This window comes from Impatiens glandulifera, chromosome 6 (genome assembly GCF_907164915.1).
Source record: "Impatiens glandulifera chromosome 6, dImpGla2.1, whole genome shotgun sequence".
In the NCBI taxonomy this organism is placed as follows: domain Eukaryota; kingdom Viridiplantae; phylum Streptophyta; class Magnoliopsida; order Ericales; family Balsaminaceae; genus Impatiens; species Impatiens glandulifera.
In genome coordinates, this window is record NC_061867.1 from 50292712 (window position 1) to 50309480 (window position 16769).

General features: G+C 29.9%; 1 protein-coding gene and 1 non-coding gene across 3 annotated transcripts; one reads left to right on the forward strand and one right to left on the reverse strand.

The window, feature by feature from the left end:
• Positions 1-4959: 4959 nt before the first annotated feature.
• Positions 4960-5033, reverse strand: TRNAN-GUU. Its single transcript has one exon. It is a non-coding gene; the product is annotated as a tRNA-Asn (tRNA).
• Positions 5034-8900: 3867 nt separating this feature from the next.
• Positions 8901-15835, forward strand: LOC124942272 (probable E3 ubiquitin-protein ligase ARI2). Of its 2 annotated transcripts, XM_047482739.1 has the most exons (7): positions 8901-9265; positions 9420-9452; positions 9533-9812; positions 10726-11206; positions 11451-11999; positions 12077-12244; positions 15347-15835. In XM_047482739.1, exons 1-7 carry the CDS (start codon positions 9143-9145, stop codon positions 15492-15494), a joined length of 1782 nt encoding a protein of 593 aa, XP_047338695.1. In that variant the 5' UTR covers positions 8901-9142; the 3' UTR covers positions 15495-15835. The 2 variants fall into 2 exon arrangements, with proteins under 2 accessions (XP_047338695.1, XP_047338694.1); XM_047482738.1 differs by lacking the exons at positions 8901-9265; positions 9420-9452; positions 9533-9812 and having other exon boundaries at positions 10715-11206; positions 12077-12243; positions 15349-15835.
• The last annotated feature ends 934 nt before the right edge of the window (positions 15836-16769 follow it).

A 16769-nucleotide genomic window follows, 5' to 3' on the forward strand; every position in this document is an offset into this window, starting at 1 on the left:
TTAGTTCTATATCTGTTAGAGTTTCAGAGGATTGAGTATTATATAAACTCGTGTCATAACCCTACTCTTTACTAATTTAATTTATGTATTGATCTCCTTAATAATATTCTCTCTTTCTGGTGTAGGGTGAGCAAACGGGTAAACACAACTTATATTACTCAACCCAAATTAAATTTACTCAACCCATAACCCAACCCATATTATTTACTAATATGGGTTGGGTAACCCATATTAATTTTTTATTTTTTTCATTTAACATGTATTTGACTCATTTAACACATTTTCACCCGTTTAACACGTCTTGACATTTTTAACACGTTTTAACATGTTTAACACGTTTTTCAAGGTTTTAGTACGTTTTGACATGTTTAACACGTTTTCACATGTTTAAAAAATTTTTGAGACGTTTAGCACGTTTTTGACACGTTTAACACGTTTTTCATATTTTTGACATGTTTAACACGTTTTTGATACATTTGACACGTTTTTCACGATTACGACACATTTTGACACATTTTTCACGTTTTGACACGTTTAACATATGTTTCACGTTTTTTTATGTTTTTAACACGTTTAGCACGTTTTTCACGTTTTTGGTATGTTTAACACGTTTTGACATGTTTAACACGTTTTTAATATGTTTAACACGTTTTCCACGTTTTGACACGTTTACCATGTTCCTCACATTTTTGACACGTTTAATACATACACGTTTAACGTGCCAAAACATGAAAACCTTGTTAAACGTGCCAAAAACGTGAAAATGTGTTAAACGTGCCAAAAACGTGTAAAACGTATTATTAGTGTGAATTGTGTAAAATGTGTTAAACGTGTGGAAAACATGTGAAAATGTGCAAACGTGTGAAAAACGTGTTAAACATATCAAAAACGTGTTAAATATGCCAAAAACGTGAAAAACATGTTAAACATGTGAAAAATGTGTTTAATGTGTGAAAAATATGTTAAACATATTAAAAACGTGTTAAAATATCAAAAACGTGTAAACATGCCAAAAACGTGAAAACCGTGTTAAATTTGTCAAAAACGTGTAAAACTTGTTAAACATGCCAAAAACGTGAAAAACGTGTTAAACTTGTCAAAAACATATTAAATCTGTCAAAAACGTGTTAAACGTGATAAAAATGTGAAAAATATGTTAAACGTGTGAAAAAACGTGTTATTAGTGTGAAAATGTGTTAAACATGTCAAAAACGTGTTAAATGTGTTAAAAACGTGTTAAACGTGCCAAAAACGTGTTAAACGTGTGAAAATGTGTTGTAACTTGTAAGTGTGAAAACATGTTAACATGTCAAAACGTATTAAACGTGCCAAAACGTGTTAAACATGTGAAAACGTGTAAAAAATGTGTTAAACATGTTAAAGACGTGTTCGACTTAAAGTTGAAAGATGATTAGTTTATATTGGATTAATAATAGAGAATTAAATTAAATTTATATAATTTGAGTAATTTGGATAACCCTAACCCAACCCAAATTAAACCCAATCCATACTCAACCCAATCCAAATTAACTTATCGAAATTAATATTTTGGGTTTGGATTTGGGTAAACCCAAATTATGCTCACCCCTATTCTGGTGCACGTCCAAGTTTTATCTTGGTGAACCACATCATCTATCGCATTATGTTACAATAAAATCTTTATTTTGTAATAAATTAAATATACTATTTGTTTTATTTATCATTTAATTAAATATAAATAACAATCTATTTAAAGTAATTATAGAAGGATGTATATTTAAATAAAAAAAATTATGATTATATTAAGATTTATATTGATAAAGTAATAGGAATTACGTTATTAAAAATATATTTAAAATATATGAATGATTCTAATATTAAATCATATACATCCGGTACTACTAATTATTGAAAAAAAATTCACACTAATTACCTCTTAAATTGAAACGTGATAATAAATTATTACTATGAACTCAATGAATATTTTTTTAGAATAATGATTAAATACATTAAGCTTAATTATTATAATTGAATAAATAGATTCACCTTATTAGAAAAAACAAGTTAGAAGGAGATAGAACAAAAATTACGAGTTCAATTTTTTAATAAAAACACCTTAAATGAAAATAAATGTCATAACGATGAGGATCATACTTAAATTAAAAAAAATAATTGTGAAAAATAAAAAACACGCTAGAACAAAGATTACGAGTTCATTTTTTACTAAAAACGCCTTAAATGAAAATAAATTTCATAACTGTGAGGATCATACTTCTTAAATTATTTTTTTTTTTGTGAAAAATAAAAAAATACTAGAACAAGGGGTTTCTTATTTAGTTTTGCATTTTATTTTAGTTGGTTCAAATAACAAAAATGCGACTAAGAACAAAAATTACGAGTTCAATTTTCAGTCATAACTGTGAGGAGTTGAACGCGACTAAGAAAAAACACGCTAGAAAAAGGGGTTTCTTATTAAGTTCTGTATTTTATGTTAGGTAGTTCAAATAACAAAAATGCAACTAATAACAAAATTACGAGAAGAATGGGTTGAAAAACACCTTAAGGGTGTGTTTGATGAGGGGGAATTAGAATTGGGATTACAATTCAATTCCTATGTTTGGAAAAATTATAGAATTGTAATTCAATTTCAATTCATATGTTTGGGGAAATGATAGAATTGTAATTCAATTCCAATTCCTATGTTTGTAAAATAAAATATCGGTTAAAAATGTTAACTTCTTAAATATGTTTTCACGTTTATTACGTTTTTGACATGTTTAACACATTTAACATGTTTTTGATATGTTTAACACGTTTAACACGTTTTTGATATGTTTAACACGTTTTTGACATGTTTAACACGTTTAACACGTTTTGGACATGTTTAACACGTTTACCATGTTTTTTTTACACGTTTAACACGTTTTTTACATTCTTAACACGTTTTTGACACGTTTAAACACGTTTTTGACATGTTTAACATGTTTTCACACTTAAAACACATTTTCACATGTTTAACATGTTTTTCACATTTTTCACATTTTTAATACGTTTAACATGTTTTCACACGTTTTGACAAGTTTAACACGTTTTTCACACGTTTAACATGTTTTTCACATTTTTGGCATGTTTAACACATTTTCACACGTTTTACACATTTTTGACACGTTTAAAATGTTTTTCACGTTTTGGCATGTTTAACACGTTTTTCACGTTTAACACATTTTTCACGTTTTTCACGTTTAACACGTTTTTGACATTTTTAATACGTTTAATATGTTTTCACACGTTTTGATAAGTTTAACACGTTTTTGGCACGTTTAACACGTTTTGACATATTTAACACGTTTAACATGTTTTTCACACGTTTGACATATTTTTGGCACGTTTTACACGTTTTTGGCACGTTTTACACATTTTTGGCACGTTTAACGCGTTTTTAACATGTTTAATACGTTTTTGGTATGTCTAACACATTTTGACAAGTTTAACACATTTTTGGCACATTTAACATGTTTTTCACGTTTTGGCATGTTTAACATATTTTTGACATAATTAACACGTTTTAAACATGTCACAAGTGTGTTAAATGGGTCAAAACGTATTAAATATGTCAAAATGTGGTAAATGTTCAAAATTTATCAAACGTGTTAAACGTGCCAAAAATGTGTTAAACATACCAAAATGTGTTAAACGTGCCAAAAACGTAAAAATGTGTCAACAACGTGTTAAACGTGTTTAATGTGTTAAAAACGTTTTAAACGTATTAAAAACATAAAAACGTGTTAAACGTACCAAATATGTGAAAAACTTGTTAAACGTACCAAAATGTGAAAAAAGTGTTGAACATGTCAAAAATGTGGTAAACGTGTTAAAAACGTAAAAAAATGTGTTAAACGTGTCAAAAATGTGTTAAACATGCCAAAAATATGATAAACGTATTTCATGTGTTAAAAACGTGTTATATTTGTCAAAAACGTGTTAAACGTGCTAAATATGTGAAAAACTTGTTAAACGTGTCAAAACGTGCAAAATGTCATAACTAGAAGAATGAGTTGAAAAACACTTAAATGAAAATAAATGTCATAACTCACAACTTCTTAAATTAAAAATACACTAATTGTGAAAAATAAAAAACACGCTAAAATGAGTGTTTTCTTATTTAGTTTTGCATTTTATGTTAGGTAGTTCAAATAACAAAAACACGACTAAAAACAAAAATAACGAGTTCAATTTTCAGTCATAAATGTGAGGAGTTGAAAACGTGTTAAACATGCCAAAAATATGATAAACGTGTTTAATGTGTTAAAAACGTGTTAAATTTGTCAAAAACGTGTTAAACGTGCCAAATATGTGAAAATTTGTTAAACGTGTCAAAACGTGCAAAATGTCATAACTAGAAGAATGAGTTGAAAAACACCTTAAATGAAAATAAATGTCATAACTCACAACTTCTTAAATTAAAAATACACTAATTGTGAAAAATAAAAACACGCTAAAATGAGTGTTTTCTTATTTAGTTTTGCATTTTATGTTAGGTAGTTCAAATAACAAAAACACAACTAAAAACAAAAATAACGAGTTCAATTTTCAGTCATAAATGTGAGGAGTTGAAAACGTGTTAAACATGCCAAAAATATGATAAACGTGTTTAATGTGTTAAAAATGTGTTAAATTTGTCAAAAACGTGTTAAACGTGCCAAATATGTGAAAAACTTGTTAAACGTGTCAAAACGTGCAAAATGTCATAACTAGAAGAATGAGTTGAAAAACACCTTAAATAAAAATAAATGTCATAACTCACAACTTCTTAAATTAAAAATACACTAATTGTGAAAAATAAAAAACACGCTAAAATGAGTGTTTTCTTATTTAGTTTTACATTTTATGTTAGGTAGTTCAAATAACAAAAACACGACTAAAAACAAAAATAACGAGTTCAAATGTGAGGAGTTGAAGGCAGGCGACTAATAAAAAACACGCTAGAAGAAGGGGTTGAACCTTCGACCTTGTGGTTAACAGCCACACGCTCTAACCAACTGAGCTATTCCAGCAATTCCAGCAATTGATATTTATTTTAAGCAAAATAAAATTTGTTTAATATATTTATGTTACCGTTTGTGGAGATAAGTATGACAATTATAATTCGCCTTATAATTTTCTATCCAAATTATCCCGTTTATGACAATTTTTTCTCGATTTAACTAGTTGTTGATCGGATATTATATTTGTGTTTACCGTTCTGATTCTATATTGATTACACCAAAAACACTAATAAATACTTTTAAATATAACCTAACAAATATATTATTTTCTTATTTTATAAAAAATTTAAATTTATTTCTTTATAATAATATAAATTTTCAATATATAAAACATTTTTCCTTATAATTTTATCATAAAAAAATTATTTTTTAATGAGAGAGAATAACTTAAAAAATCTCCAAAGAAGAAGAATGGATGGTAATGAATTCACCGGTCATTGTTGTCATATGTAGATTGCGAGAGGCGGGGTGGACCCAGAATTTAGGGTTAGGATGGGCTTAAAAATAATCTAGGGTGGGCTTGAAAAAATAACGAGAAAATTCTGAATAAAACGAAATAAAGATAAATTTTACCGTTTTTTTAATAATTAGATAAAAAAACATAAATTATATTGAAAGTTTTGAAGAAATTAACGAGTATAGTCAAATTTGAAACGAATATATATATATATATATATTTTTTTTTTTCTGGCTGGGGTTTAATCCACCCCTCTACATAGACCCACTAGAGAAATACTAAATTTGAGAAATGTTACTAAATTTATTGCTAATTTCTGTAATTTAAATATAGATATATAAGTATCCGAATAAATCGACACACTTAATAAATCAATTTTAAACGTATAATTAATTATGAATATTGAATTTAGTATAACTGAATTATTATTATTTTTTATCGAAAACCCGAATCACCTTATTTAAAATATTTACTTTGATATTTTATTATTTGAATTATATAGATACTATTTTAAACAATAAACAAAAGTAGAAGTTAAATTTTCATTAAAAATATCTTTAAATTATAGTTGATGTTATAACTTTGAGGATTGTACAAACTTCTTAAATAAAAAAATGGTGTGCTAAATTTGTGAAAAATAAAAAACATGTAAAAAGAAAGGTTTGACAAATATTTTATTATTTGAATTATATAGTTACTATTTTATACCATAAACAAAAATTATGAGTAAAATTTTCACTAAAAACATCTTAAGTTTAAATTGGTGTCATAACTTTGAGGATTGTAAGAATTTATTAAATTAAAAAAAAAAAATGTGTACTAAATTTGTGAATAATAAAAAAACTTAAGTTGAAGTTGGTGTCATAACTTTGAGGATATTAAGAACTTATTAAATTAAAAAAAAGTGTGTGCTAAATTTGTGAAAAATAAAGAACTTAAGTTGAAGTTGGTGTCATGTCTTTGAGGATCGTAAGAACTTATTAAATTAAAAAATAGTGTGTGGTAAATTTGTAAATAATAAAAAAAACTTAAGTTGAAGTTTTGTATCATAACTTTGAGGTCGTAAATTAAAAAAAAAATGTGTGTGTGAAAAATAAAAAACACACTAGAAAAAGGGGTTAAACCTTCAACCTTATGGTTAACAGCCACACGCTCTAACCAACGAAACTATTCCAGCAATTGACATTTAATTTAAAGAAAACACAATGTTTTCGATAGACTTATGTTACCATTTGCGGCAAGAATAATAATTATAACCCGCCTTGCATTTTATTTATCTGAATTGTCCTGTTTAGGGAAAAAAATCCTCAATTTGACAAGAAGTTAATTAGTGATAATATTTGTGTCTCTGGTCTCGATTATACCATAATTGCACTTACAACACTAATAAACACAAGTAATCCCCTCTTCTAGTCTAGCGGCAATAAGATATGGATATCAACCATAAATTCTTGGGTTTGAGCCCGTCAGACAACAAATTATGCGCCAGTTAAATGATTAGGTTAAATGATTAAGTGTGTTTGCGGACTACATACTTAATCCGTCATAATTAAATATAAGAGAAATGATATGAAGAGAGAATAACGTAACGCAATCTGATTGACTGAAAAAATAAACAAAATTATATTTTTTCTCTCTCTCCTCACACTTTTAAATTTTTTCGGTCAATGACGAGATGTCACGCCATTCCATCTTCAATTCCCCTGACTAGGACTGTAAATGAGTCAAGTTACTCGTGAGCCGCAAGAGCCGCTCGGTCAAAGCTCAACTTGAGTTTGACTTTTACCGAGTTCGAGTCGAGCTCGAGCTGGCTCGTTTAATATTCGAGTCGAGTTCGAGCTCATATAATACTTGATCGATGGTTTGTCGAGCTTTTTCGATCTTGATAATAAATAATATATTTTTTTATATATTTTAATATTAAAACCTAAAATTTAAAAGAAATATTTTTTATTCACAAATATTTAAAATTTTAATTTTAGTTCAAGTTTTCGAACCAAAAATGTAGATAAATAGTTGAGTCAAGCTCAAATTTCTAAACGCGTTCGAGCTCAAGTTCGAGTCGAGTTAATAAATATTTGATCGAGTCGAGCTCGAGCTGACTAGAGCTCGACTCGATTAATTTGCAGCCTTATCTCTAACACTCTTCTAAATATAATATAACAAATATATTTTCATATTTTATAAGAATTTTAAATTTGTTTCTTATAATAATATAAATTTTTAATATATTATATAAAAATATTTTTTATATATATAATTTTATCATAAAAATATTTTTTTTATATAAAATATGATATAAAAGATACCTTCGAAAATGTTCAAAATCGAAATTGCATTACCGACTCATTGTCATTCCTAAATTGTGGGAGGAAGTTGCATATTTTAATCCCGTCTATCCAAACATCTACCACATAAATACAATGCAAGTTACTAAGTTATTAAATTTATTTTACTTTAAATATTTATATATATTTAGGTATCCAAATATCACTAATTGAACATATATTTCTATCAACAATCCATAGAATTAATTATTATTATTGAATTTAATATAATTGAATTATTTTCTTAAATATATATTTGGTTGAAAAATCCAAACCCAAAACATGATAACCCTGTTTAAAATATTGATTTATATATTTGAATTATATATTTACTATTTTATACAATATAATTAAAATATGGAATTTGGTAGGAATTATAAATTTTAAACTAACTCAAATATTTATAGATTCGACTAACTTAAATATTTTTAGATTCGACACATAGTTCCTAAATATCATTGAAACTAATCACCTTACTCCTTACGGAATTTTTGCATTCAATCTTATAGCAAATCTGTGTTGGTCTCTTTAAAACGAAGAAATGAAGTTGTGTTTAGGAAAAAAAATGAATCTCATACGTGGAAGAGAGATTCTGCTCAAACAATTGTTTTAATCAAGGATCATGACAAACAAACATGAGATTCAACTCCGCAACCATTCTGGAGTCAGATCAATTAACAATTACCCTCTTGGCAGCACAAACAGAAGTAAGTATAATCCATAGAGACTCTCTAAATCGAAATCGATAACTCTTAAAACAGTTCTAGTTGAAACTAACGCAAAAAATATAACTGATGTCATCTTTTTGAATTATTTTTTCTGACATTTCTATTTTCGATCCTTATTTCTAATGATATTTCTAGTTGATTTATAAAATAATTTATCTTTATAAAAAAATAAAAATAAATATTTTTAGTTTGGACAAGTAAATAATTGAATAAAATTAAAAGAAAATGTCAAATAAAATAAGAAGACAAAATATGAATTTAAAATTGTTTAGATTGGTGAAACGACGTCGTGTCATTGACCTTATTTTGAGATAAGGCCCACAATGGCCATGACCACTCTCTTCTTCTCACAGGGCCACAAGCAACCATCATCGTCGTTCTCACAAGAAGAAGAAGAAGAAGAAGAAGAAGAAGAAGAAGAGGAAGAAGTCTTCTTTCCTCTTCTCCTTTAATAAATTGTTTTGGTTTTTGTCTGTCGATCAATCAGCTGATACATTCAATAAATAAAATTGCTGATTTCATTTCGTATCTTTGTCTGTCTGTCTATCTATCTATCTTAGCTGTAAGATCCATCGCGTCTTCTCCTTCTTAATTTCACATCAATCAATGGGGGATTGCACGAGTAGTGATGATAATTACTATTACTCTGATCGTGACTCTCTCAACGGACTCGAGAACGAAGAAGAATCCGATACGCAGTGGGCCACTTCCAATTGCTCTTCCATCAAGGTCATCATGTTCTATTGTTTCCCAATTTTGATTCTTCATTTTCGATTCATTGGATCATATATAACTTTTGTTTCGAATTCTCTTTCTCATAATTGAAATTTGAACCACTGTTGTTCATACTTCTTAGGGTTTTTTTGTTTTTGTTTTTTTGCAGGTAATCACGCAAGAGTCTCTTTTGACAGCACAGGTAAAGGAAAAAACTAACATGTTACTTTAAATTTCAAAAATGATATGGATATTTACAATTGATTTGGGTGGTTTCTATAGAGGGAAAGTTTGCGACAAGTAATGGATATGCTATCGATAAGGGAACAACATGCGAGGACTCTCCTCATTCATTACCGATGGGATGTGGAGAATTTGCTTGCTGTTCTTGTTGAGAGGGGGGAAACTCTCTTGTTTGCTGAAGCGGGTGTTACTGTCGTTGATAGTGTTGATATTGTTTCTTTAGATGCTTCTTTCATCGTAATGTGCAGTGTCTGCATGGAGGATATGCCTGGGAGTGAAGTAACAAAGATGGATTGTGGTCATGACTTTTGCAACACTTGTAAGAATTCTCCCTTTTGCTTCTTTTCAACATACATACATGGTGCTTAATTGAATCAGGTTTTGCACCAATATATGATCTGCATATGTGTGACATTACATGCTCCACTTTGATACTGTTTAGGGTTGGTTTTGTGTTATTTGGCTAACTATAGATCCGCCCCTAATAAATCACGTTATACTTTATATATGTCGAATGTATAATATATGATGTTGGTTTGTCAACTTTTTTGGATATCTGACCATATACATGCATGAATTCACATTCCACATGCTGCTTGTGAACTAACTTCAAAGCAATTAAACAAAGGAAATCTAGTACAAATACACCAACGAAATAACTACTTCAAGTAATATTAGAAAATTTTCTAATATAATAGATATAGATAAACAATAACTGAAGACAATTATAGTCTAACAATTGAACAAGACAGTTGAAGTGTTAGAAGAAGACTACAATATATGATAACAATACCAAACCTAAATCCCTTATTGATGGGCATGCTTATTTTCATGTCTGAAACAAACAAACAAAAGAAGTATTAAGAAGTCAATAATTAACCTGTTATTGTTAATTAATATTATCTAAAAAATTAAATGAGCAAATGTTACAAGCTTCAATAGTTTAAAGTCGGTTTATATCTCCAAAAGTTTATTCGTCCATCTCAATCAGTTTTGAGTACAAACTATGTTGATCTCGGATCGATTTGGTTTATACTTTAGACCCTTTATCTGGTCCTAATATAACGGTTTATACCCTATCGGGTAGGCGGTTAGCTGCTCACCCATAAATTGAAATTCTGTTACATTTTGAGGTTAAGGTACATGTTTTTTTTGTTTGAAATGTTGGTGCATTTTATGCAGCATTAATTGTTCTCACAACAGGTTGCTCATCAGTTTCTTCTTATTTACAGGTTGGACAGAGCATTTTATTGTGAAGATAAATGAAGGTCAGAGCAAACGAATTAAGTGCATGGCACACAAATGCAATGCCATTTGTGATGAAGCTATTGTCAGAAAACTTGTTAGTAAAAAGCACCCTGATTTGACAGAGAAATTCGATCGCTTTCTTCTCGAGTCCTATATTGAAGATAACAAGAAGGTTAAATGGTGCCCTAGCACACCTCATTGTGGAAATGCCATACGCATTGATGATGACGAGTTCTGTGAGGTCGAATGTTCATGCAGTTTACAGTTTTGTTTCCATTGCTTATCTGAAGCACATTCACCTTGTTCGTGTTTGATGTGGGAACTATGGACCAAGAAGTGTCGTGATGAATCAGAAACTGTTAATTGGATTACTGTTCATACTAAGCCTTGTCCTAAGTGCCACAAACCCGTGGAAAAGAATGGTGGGTGCAATCTTGTGAGCTGTATTTGCGGGCAAGCATTTTGGTGAGATATTTTTCTGTAACCATACTTTTATTTTAGTATTTTTTTCAGGGAGACGTATAATTATTATTATATCGGTCTATCCTTTCACTGTTTTCTTTCATAAACGGATAATTGTTTCCTTCTAGTCAACAAAGATGATCAGATGTCGCAACAAAGTTTATACGTTTATATATATATAAATTATAGTTTCCTTTTATCATAGGTATTAGGTTGAGTGCTAATTTACTGTCTTTACTTACTGCAGTTGGCTCTGTGGTGGTGCCACTGGGCGAAATCATACCTGGTCAAATATTAATGGTCATAGTTGTGGCCGTTACAAAGAAGATGAGAAGATGAACTCGGAGCGCGCTAAGAATGAGCTATGTCGCTACATGCATTATCATAATCGGTATAAAGCTCATGCAGATTCTTTCAAACTTGAATCTAAATTGAAGGAGACTGTAAAAGAGAATGTTTCAATTCTGGAGAGTAAAGACTCCAAGCTCAGAGATTTTACCTGGATTACAAATGGGCTTTACCGACTCTTCAGATCAAGGAGGATTCTTTCATATTCTTACCCGTTTGCATTTTATATGTTTGGAGATGATTTGTTTAAGGACGAGATGTCAAAAGATGCAAGAGAAATAAAGCAAAATTTATTTGAGGTCCAGCAGCAACAACTTGAAGCAAATGTTGAAAAGCTATCAAAATTTATAGAAGAGCCAATTGCTGAGCAGGATGAGAAGACAATTTTGGTGACAAGGATGGAAATTATAAACCTATCGGTTATTGTGGATAATCTCTGCAAGAAAATGTGAGTACATCACTATACCTGTGAAGATCCTTGAAATACTCAGAAGTAGTTATGTGTTTTCCTTAACCCTTTTGCAGGTATGAATGCATTGAAACTGATTTGCTTGGTACACTTCAATTTGGTACTCATAGTATATCTCCATACCTTTCAAAAGGCATTGTGAAGGCTGCAGAACTCTCTGTATGTCATTATCCTACTGACATTAAAGCTGGGAAGCGTCCAGCCCATGATGATAACACACCTGGTAAATTAGTTTAAATTACTGTCTACTACTATCAATAGTTACTGAATAGCAATTGCTGGTGTCATTTTCATCACATAATTAGTAGTCATAAGGTGTGTTTGATAGAACTGAAAAATTAAGTACCTACCACCAAATGAGATTACCCGAACACCCGAACGAGATATGGCCCAAAGGGTCCTCTTTTGTAGTCTCGATTTCTTCTTCAGGTTTTGTGGGAGTACTTGAAATACCAAATTGTTTTTTCTTCTTTGGGCAAAACTTGGAATAAAATGGAGCCTCTTTTCATCCAGGGATTAAAAGAGGAACAGTAGGAAAAAAGATAGAATGCATAGATTTGATGTGTAAAGATAAATTTCAATGGAACCTCCACCAACTATTGGTAGAGGCAGTGAAAGACTATCGAAAATAGACCTAGAGCTCTCTATATTACTATGTAGAATCTTGAAGAGAAGTGAGATTTCATATATTTGCGTATTTGGAATGATTTTACTATTACAAAGGAGACTATAATTTATAGGTAACGTAAAAGAGACTAATTAAATAAACAACTCCAAGATAGGCATAAATTAGCATTTTATTCAGAAGACACAACTCTAACTACTGGAGTTAATGTCTTTTGGAAAGACAATGGAGTTGTTTGATTTTGGTCTTGGTTTTGCTTCTCTTTGAGTGAATCTAGCTAGCATAGTGGAAGTAAGTGAAAAAAACAACAGTAAATTAGTCCTTAAGTATTATATTATTTACATTTTTATCTCATACTACAGGTAATGGGTCTATTCCTATATCCCTTTAGTTAGTTATCAGGGTTTGTTATATGGTCTCTATAAATGCTATAAGATAATAGGTCACCCATGAGGGCTAACTGTGTGCTATTCCTCTTAGCCCAGGCAAAGAGTGCAATTGGTCTAACCCTATATCCCTTTAGTTAGTTATTAGGGTTTGTTATATACTTATATGGTAAGTATAAATACTACAGATTAATAGACCTAACCCATCAGGGCTGACAGTGCGCAGTGAACTGGCTCTATTTACAATTGTAACAACTCTTAAGAGAACCACACCCTGCTAGCTTCCTTCCTCTATTAACACTACTAACCCTTAGGAGAGGCCACCCCTAAAAGCTAGCTTCCTCTACTAACAATACTAACCCTTGGTAGAGGCCACCCCTAAAAGCTAGCTTCCTCTACTAACATTATTCACAATGTGACTAATTACTACTATACCCTTTATTGTCTAACAATTTATTAACAACAAAACTTACCTCATTATCTTGAAGTGTAGCTTGTGCTCCTTAAGCATCCATCCTTTTTCCTTTCTGACCATAGTAAACGCAAATGTTGCTTAGCTATGTGTTATATGCAAGTTGAAAGAGGCAATTAAAGCCTATTGTAGTTTCCAATGCAAATTTAAAGGCAAGGGTAGTAAAGTAGGGTAGTTGGCACAGGGAAGAGAATATATATTATATTTTAATGAAAATTTTTGGTGGGTCAACACGTGATGGATAATATTTACTTTATTATTAAATAGTTAGTACTTGTTTGAATAGGTAGTTAAGTGTGTATTTATCTTAAATTGTAATTGTGCTACTTTTTCTCTTTACCAAATCGTTGCTACATAACTCTGCTACTAATAAAACTCTAATCTGTTTATCTTAGATATGTTGAATAAATAAAATGAATTATGTTCTTCTCTAAAGGCTTCTTTTCTCTCTTCATCCCTGAAATTTTTGTCTTCTTTTCTATCTACAACTAGAAATCAAAATGACTCTAACCTTGAAAACATACAAAAGATCAAAATATCCATTAAGAAGAACATACTAGTTGATGAGTTCTTAAAGAGAAAGATTAAACCGATGTGATTTATTGAATTGATAATGTTTATAATAATTAACTGAAAAGCTCACTAATAGGAAAATAATTGAAAAGTTCATTACTAACTAGCCTAACTAATAGGAGATAATAACAAGTCTAACTTAACTAGTGCCTAGGAGAAATAAAATAGATTTAAAACTTAATAATTAAAGCTAACTAATAGGAGATAATAAAATAAATTTAAACTTAATAATTAATGTGCCCACTTTTCTTGATTTTGATTAGGATACATATAAACATAAATTAGAAGTGTTTCCAAATAATAGGTTTTGCCTTAGGCAAGTAAGTCTAAGTCTAAGAGGCTATGGAATAGTAGGTCAACACCAGGGTAATGTTCTGTCTTTACTACACAATTAATGATGGCAATTTGAAACCGCCGTGTTAACCAAACTGAATTGTCCCGTTTGAGGCGGTTTTTCCCAGTTTGACCGGTAGTTGACTGGGGATGGGGTAGGGATGATATTTGTGTTCCCTATTCACCCAATTTTACCTAGATTATGCCCCTAATACTAGAAACACAATTAAATATATAAAATCACAAATATATTTATTTATTAATTATATTTTATAAGAATTTTAAGTTTATTTCTTTATAATAATATAATTTTTTTTAATATATTACAATATATATTATATTATATTAAAAAATCTGTTTATATATAAAATATTTATTTATTTTTAAGAATATAGTTTAAACGGTGCTCCGCGGGCATTCCCCAAACCGAATGGGGCGGGCCAAAGTAAAAACGGGACGGGGATGGTAAATGCATTCTCTGTCCCGAACCGCCCATTGTCATCCCTATATACACAATGACACTTACATCTCAACTTGTTAATACTTTATCACTTCATGACATTTAGTGGCTTCAGGATATTGAGACGAGTTATATTGCTCATCCTCAAATGGTAAAATGGGTCTAAGTCAATCACATACTAATTAATCTCTTATAATGCGTCTGTTATTGGATCAAGTCGACCATATTTTGGATGTACACATTTTGGATCTAGAAACATATTTGGACGAGATTATATTTGAAAACTAAACTTAGTGGGAGACATATTTAAAACTTTATATGTTGTTTGTCGGGTTGATTTTGATTATGATGCATATAAACATAAATTATACGTGTTTCCAAATAGGTTTTGCCTGTTTTCTTTACTACTCAATTAAGAAATACCATGCCAATTTAGTTCATTTTATAACACAGTAAGAAATGTTTTTTTTTCCTGGTAGGAGAGGCAACAGATTCCGACAGCCTTTTGGTCTCTGCAAGTTCGGGAGATGGTGGATGCTCATCTAGGAAAAGGAATAGAAAGGAAAGTATTAAAAGAAGCATGATAGATCTGAACTTGCCATCGGAGATTGTTGATGGGAATTAAACCTAATTTTTTTCCTCCTGTGTGAAGGAGATGACCAGAATGTACAGATTTGACGTTAAAAGGTGACTTTCTCATCTCTACATGGAAAACATTTAGAACAATTTTGTCTCTTTAGAACTTGATTTGAAGATACCTAAAAAAACATATAAGAAAAGTTTTAGTATTTGCTAGTCAAGATATCAGTATGGCCTTCTGATTTGGCAATAAATGTCTCCATGGAATGGAGAGAATGTGAATATTTCAGAGGGTGGAAAATTGCTGGCAAAAGGATGATGGTTTGCATAATCAGTTGAGTTAATACTCTTCTTTTTATATTGAAATGTTGAATATTTCTGATGCTAGTTTTTTAGCAGAATCAAGTGTTGAGTAACTATTGTTAACTTTTCTTGATTAAGGTTTCTGTCTTAGATTACTGATAAAAAAAAAAGATATAGGATTGGATTTGATGATTTGAATGATGTGATTGATAAACAAAATTTGTTGATTGGTTAGTCAACTAAATTGTTTTTATGCACTCTTTATGCTTGTTTGATGTTACGGTTTTATTTGTATTTTTTTTACTTTTTTAAATCAGAACGTTTTCAGTGAGAATTGAACTTGAAACTATTCTGGTGGGTTAATTTATTTAAATACCGAAAATTTTTATAGAGAGGGTGAATTGAGACTTTTGAGCAGATCTAATTATTAGTTTGGTCGAGAAATTGAAACTGTTTCACAATTTCGGTGAAACAGTTTGAGGTTTTTTTGGGGGACAATTTTTTTACATATACTCAACAAAGGATTTATGTAAAATTTGTATAATAGAATCAAACCTCAGGTTTTGATTTATCGCTTAAAATTTATTGACACTAGAGCTATTTTGTCAACGATAACTTATTTTTAATCTTCTATCGCTAAGATGCTAATTGTCCTATTAATTTCTAAAACCCTAGTCAAACTTGTTTTTACATGGGTTCAAGTGATTCTCAATCCTCCCCTTGTCTATGAAGAAGGCAAGTTAGAAATATAAATTTATACACCTGTGAATCAATCCTATGTACTAACTAAAACAAAAAGAAAAAAGATTGACAGATAATAAAATATGTTTTTTTTTTTTAAATATATTAATTTTACTTAAAAGTTATATGAGTAATGATAGTGACTAACTTTGAGTCTGTAAAAAATTTTAAATATAATTTTCTTCGTCTAAACTTTCTATATGTAACTTTTTACGTAATACATTTTATTTTATTTTTAAATCGTATCTTATTTTTTCCGCGTGACTGTCAGGTGGGG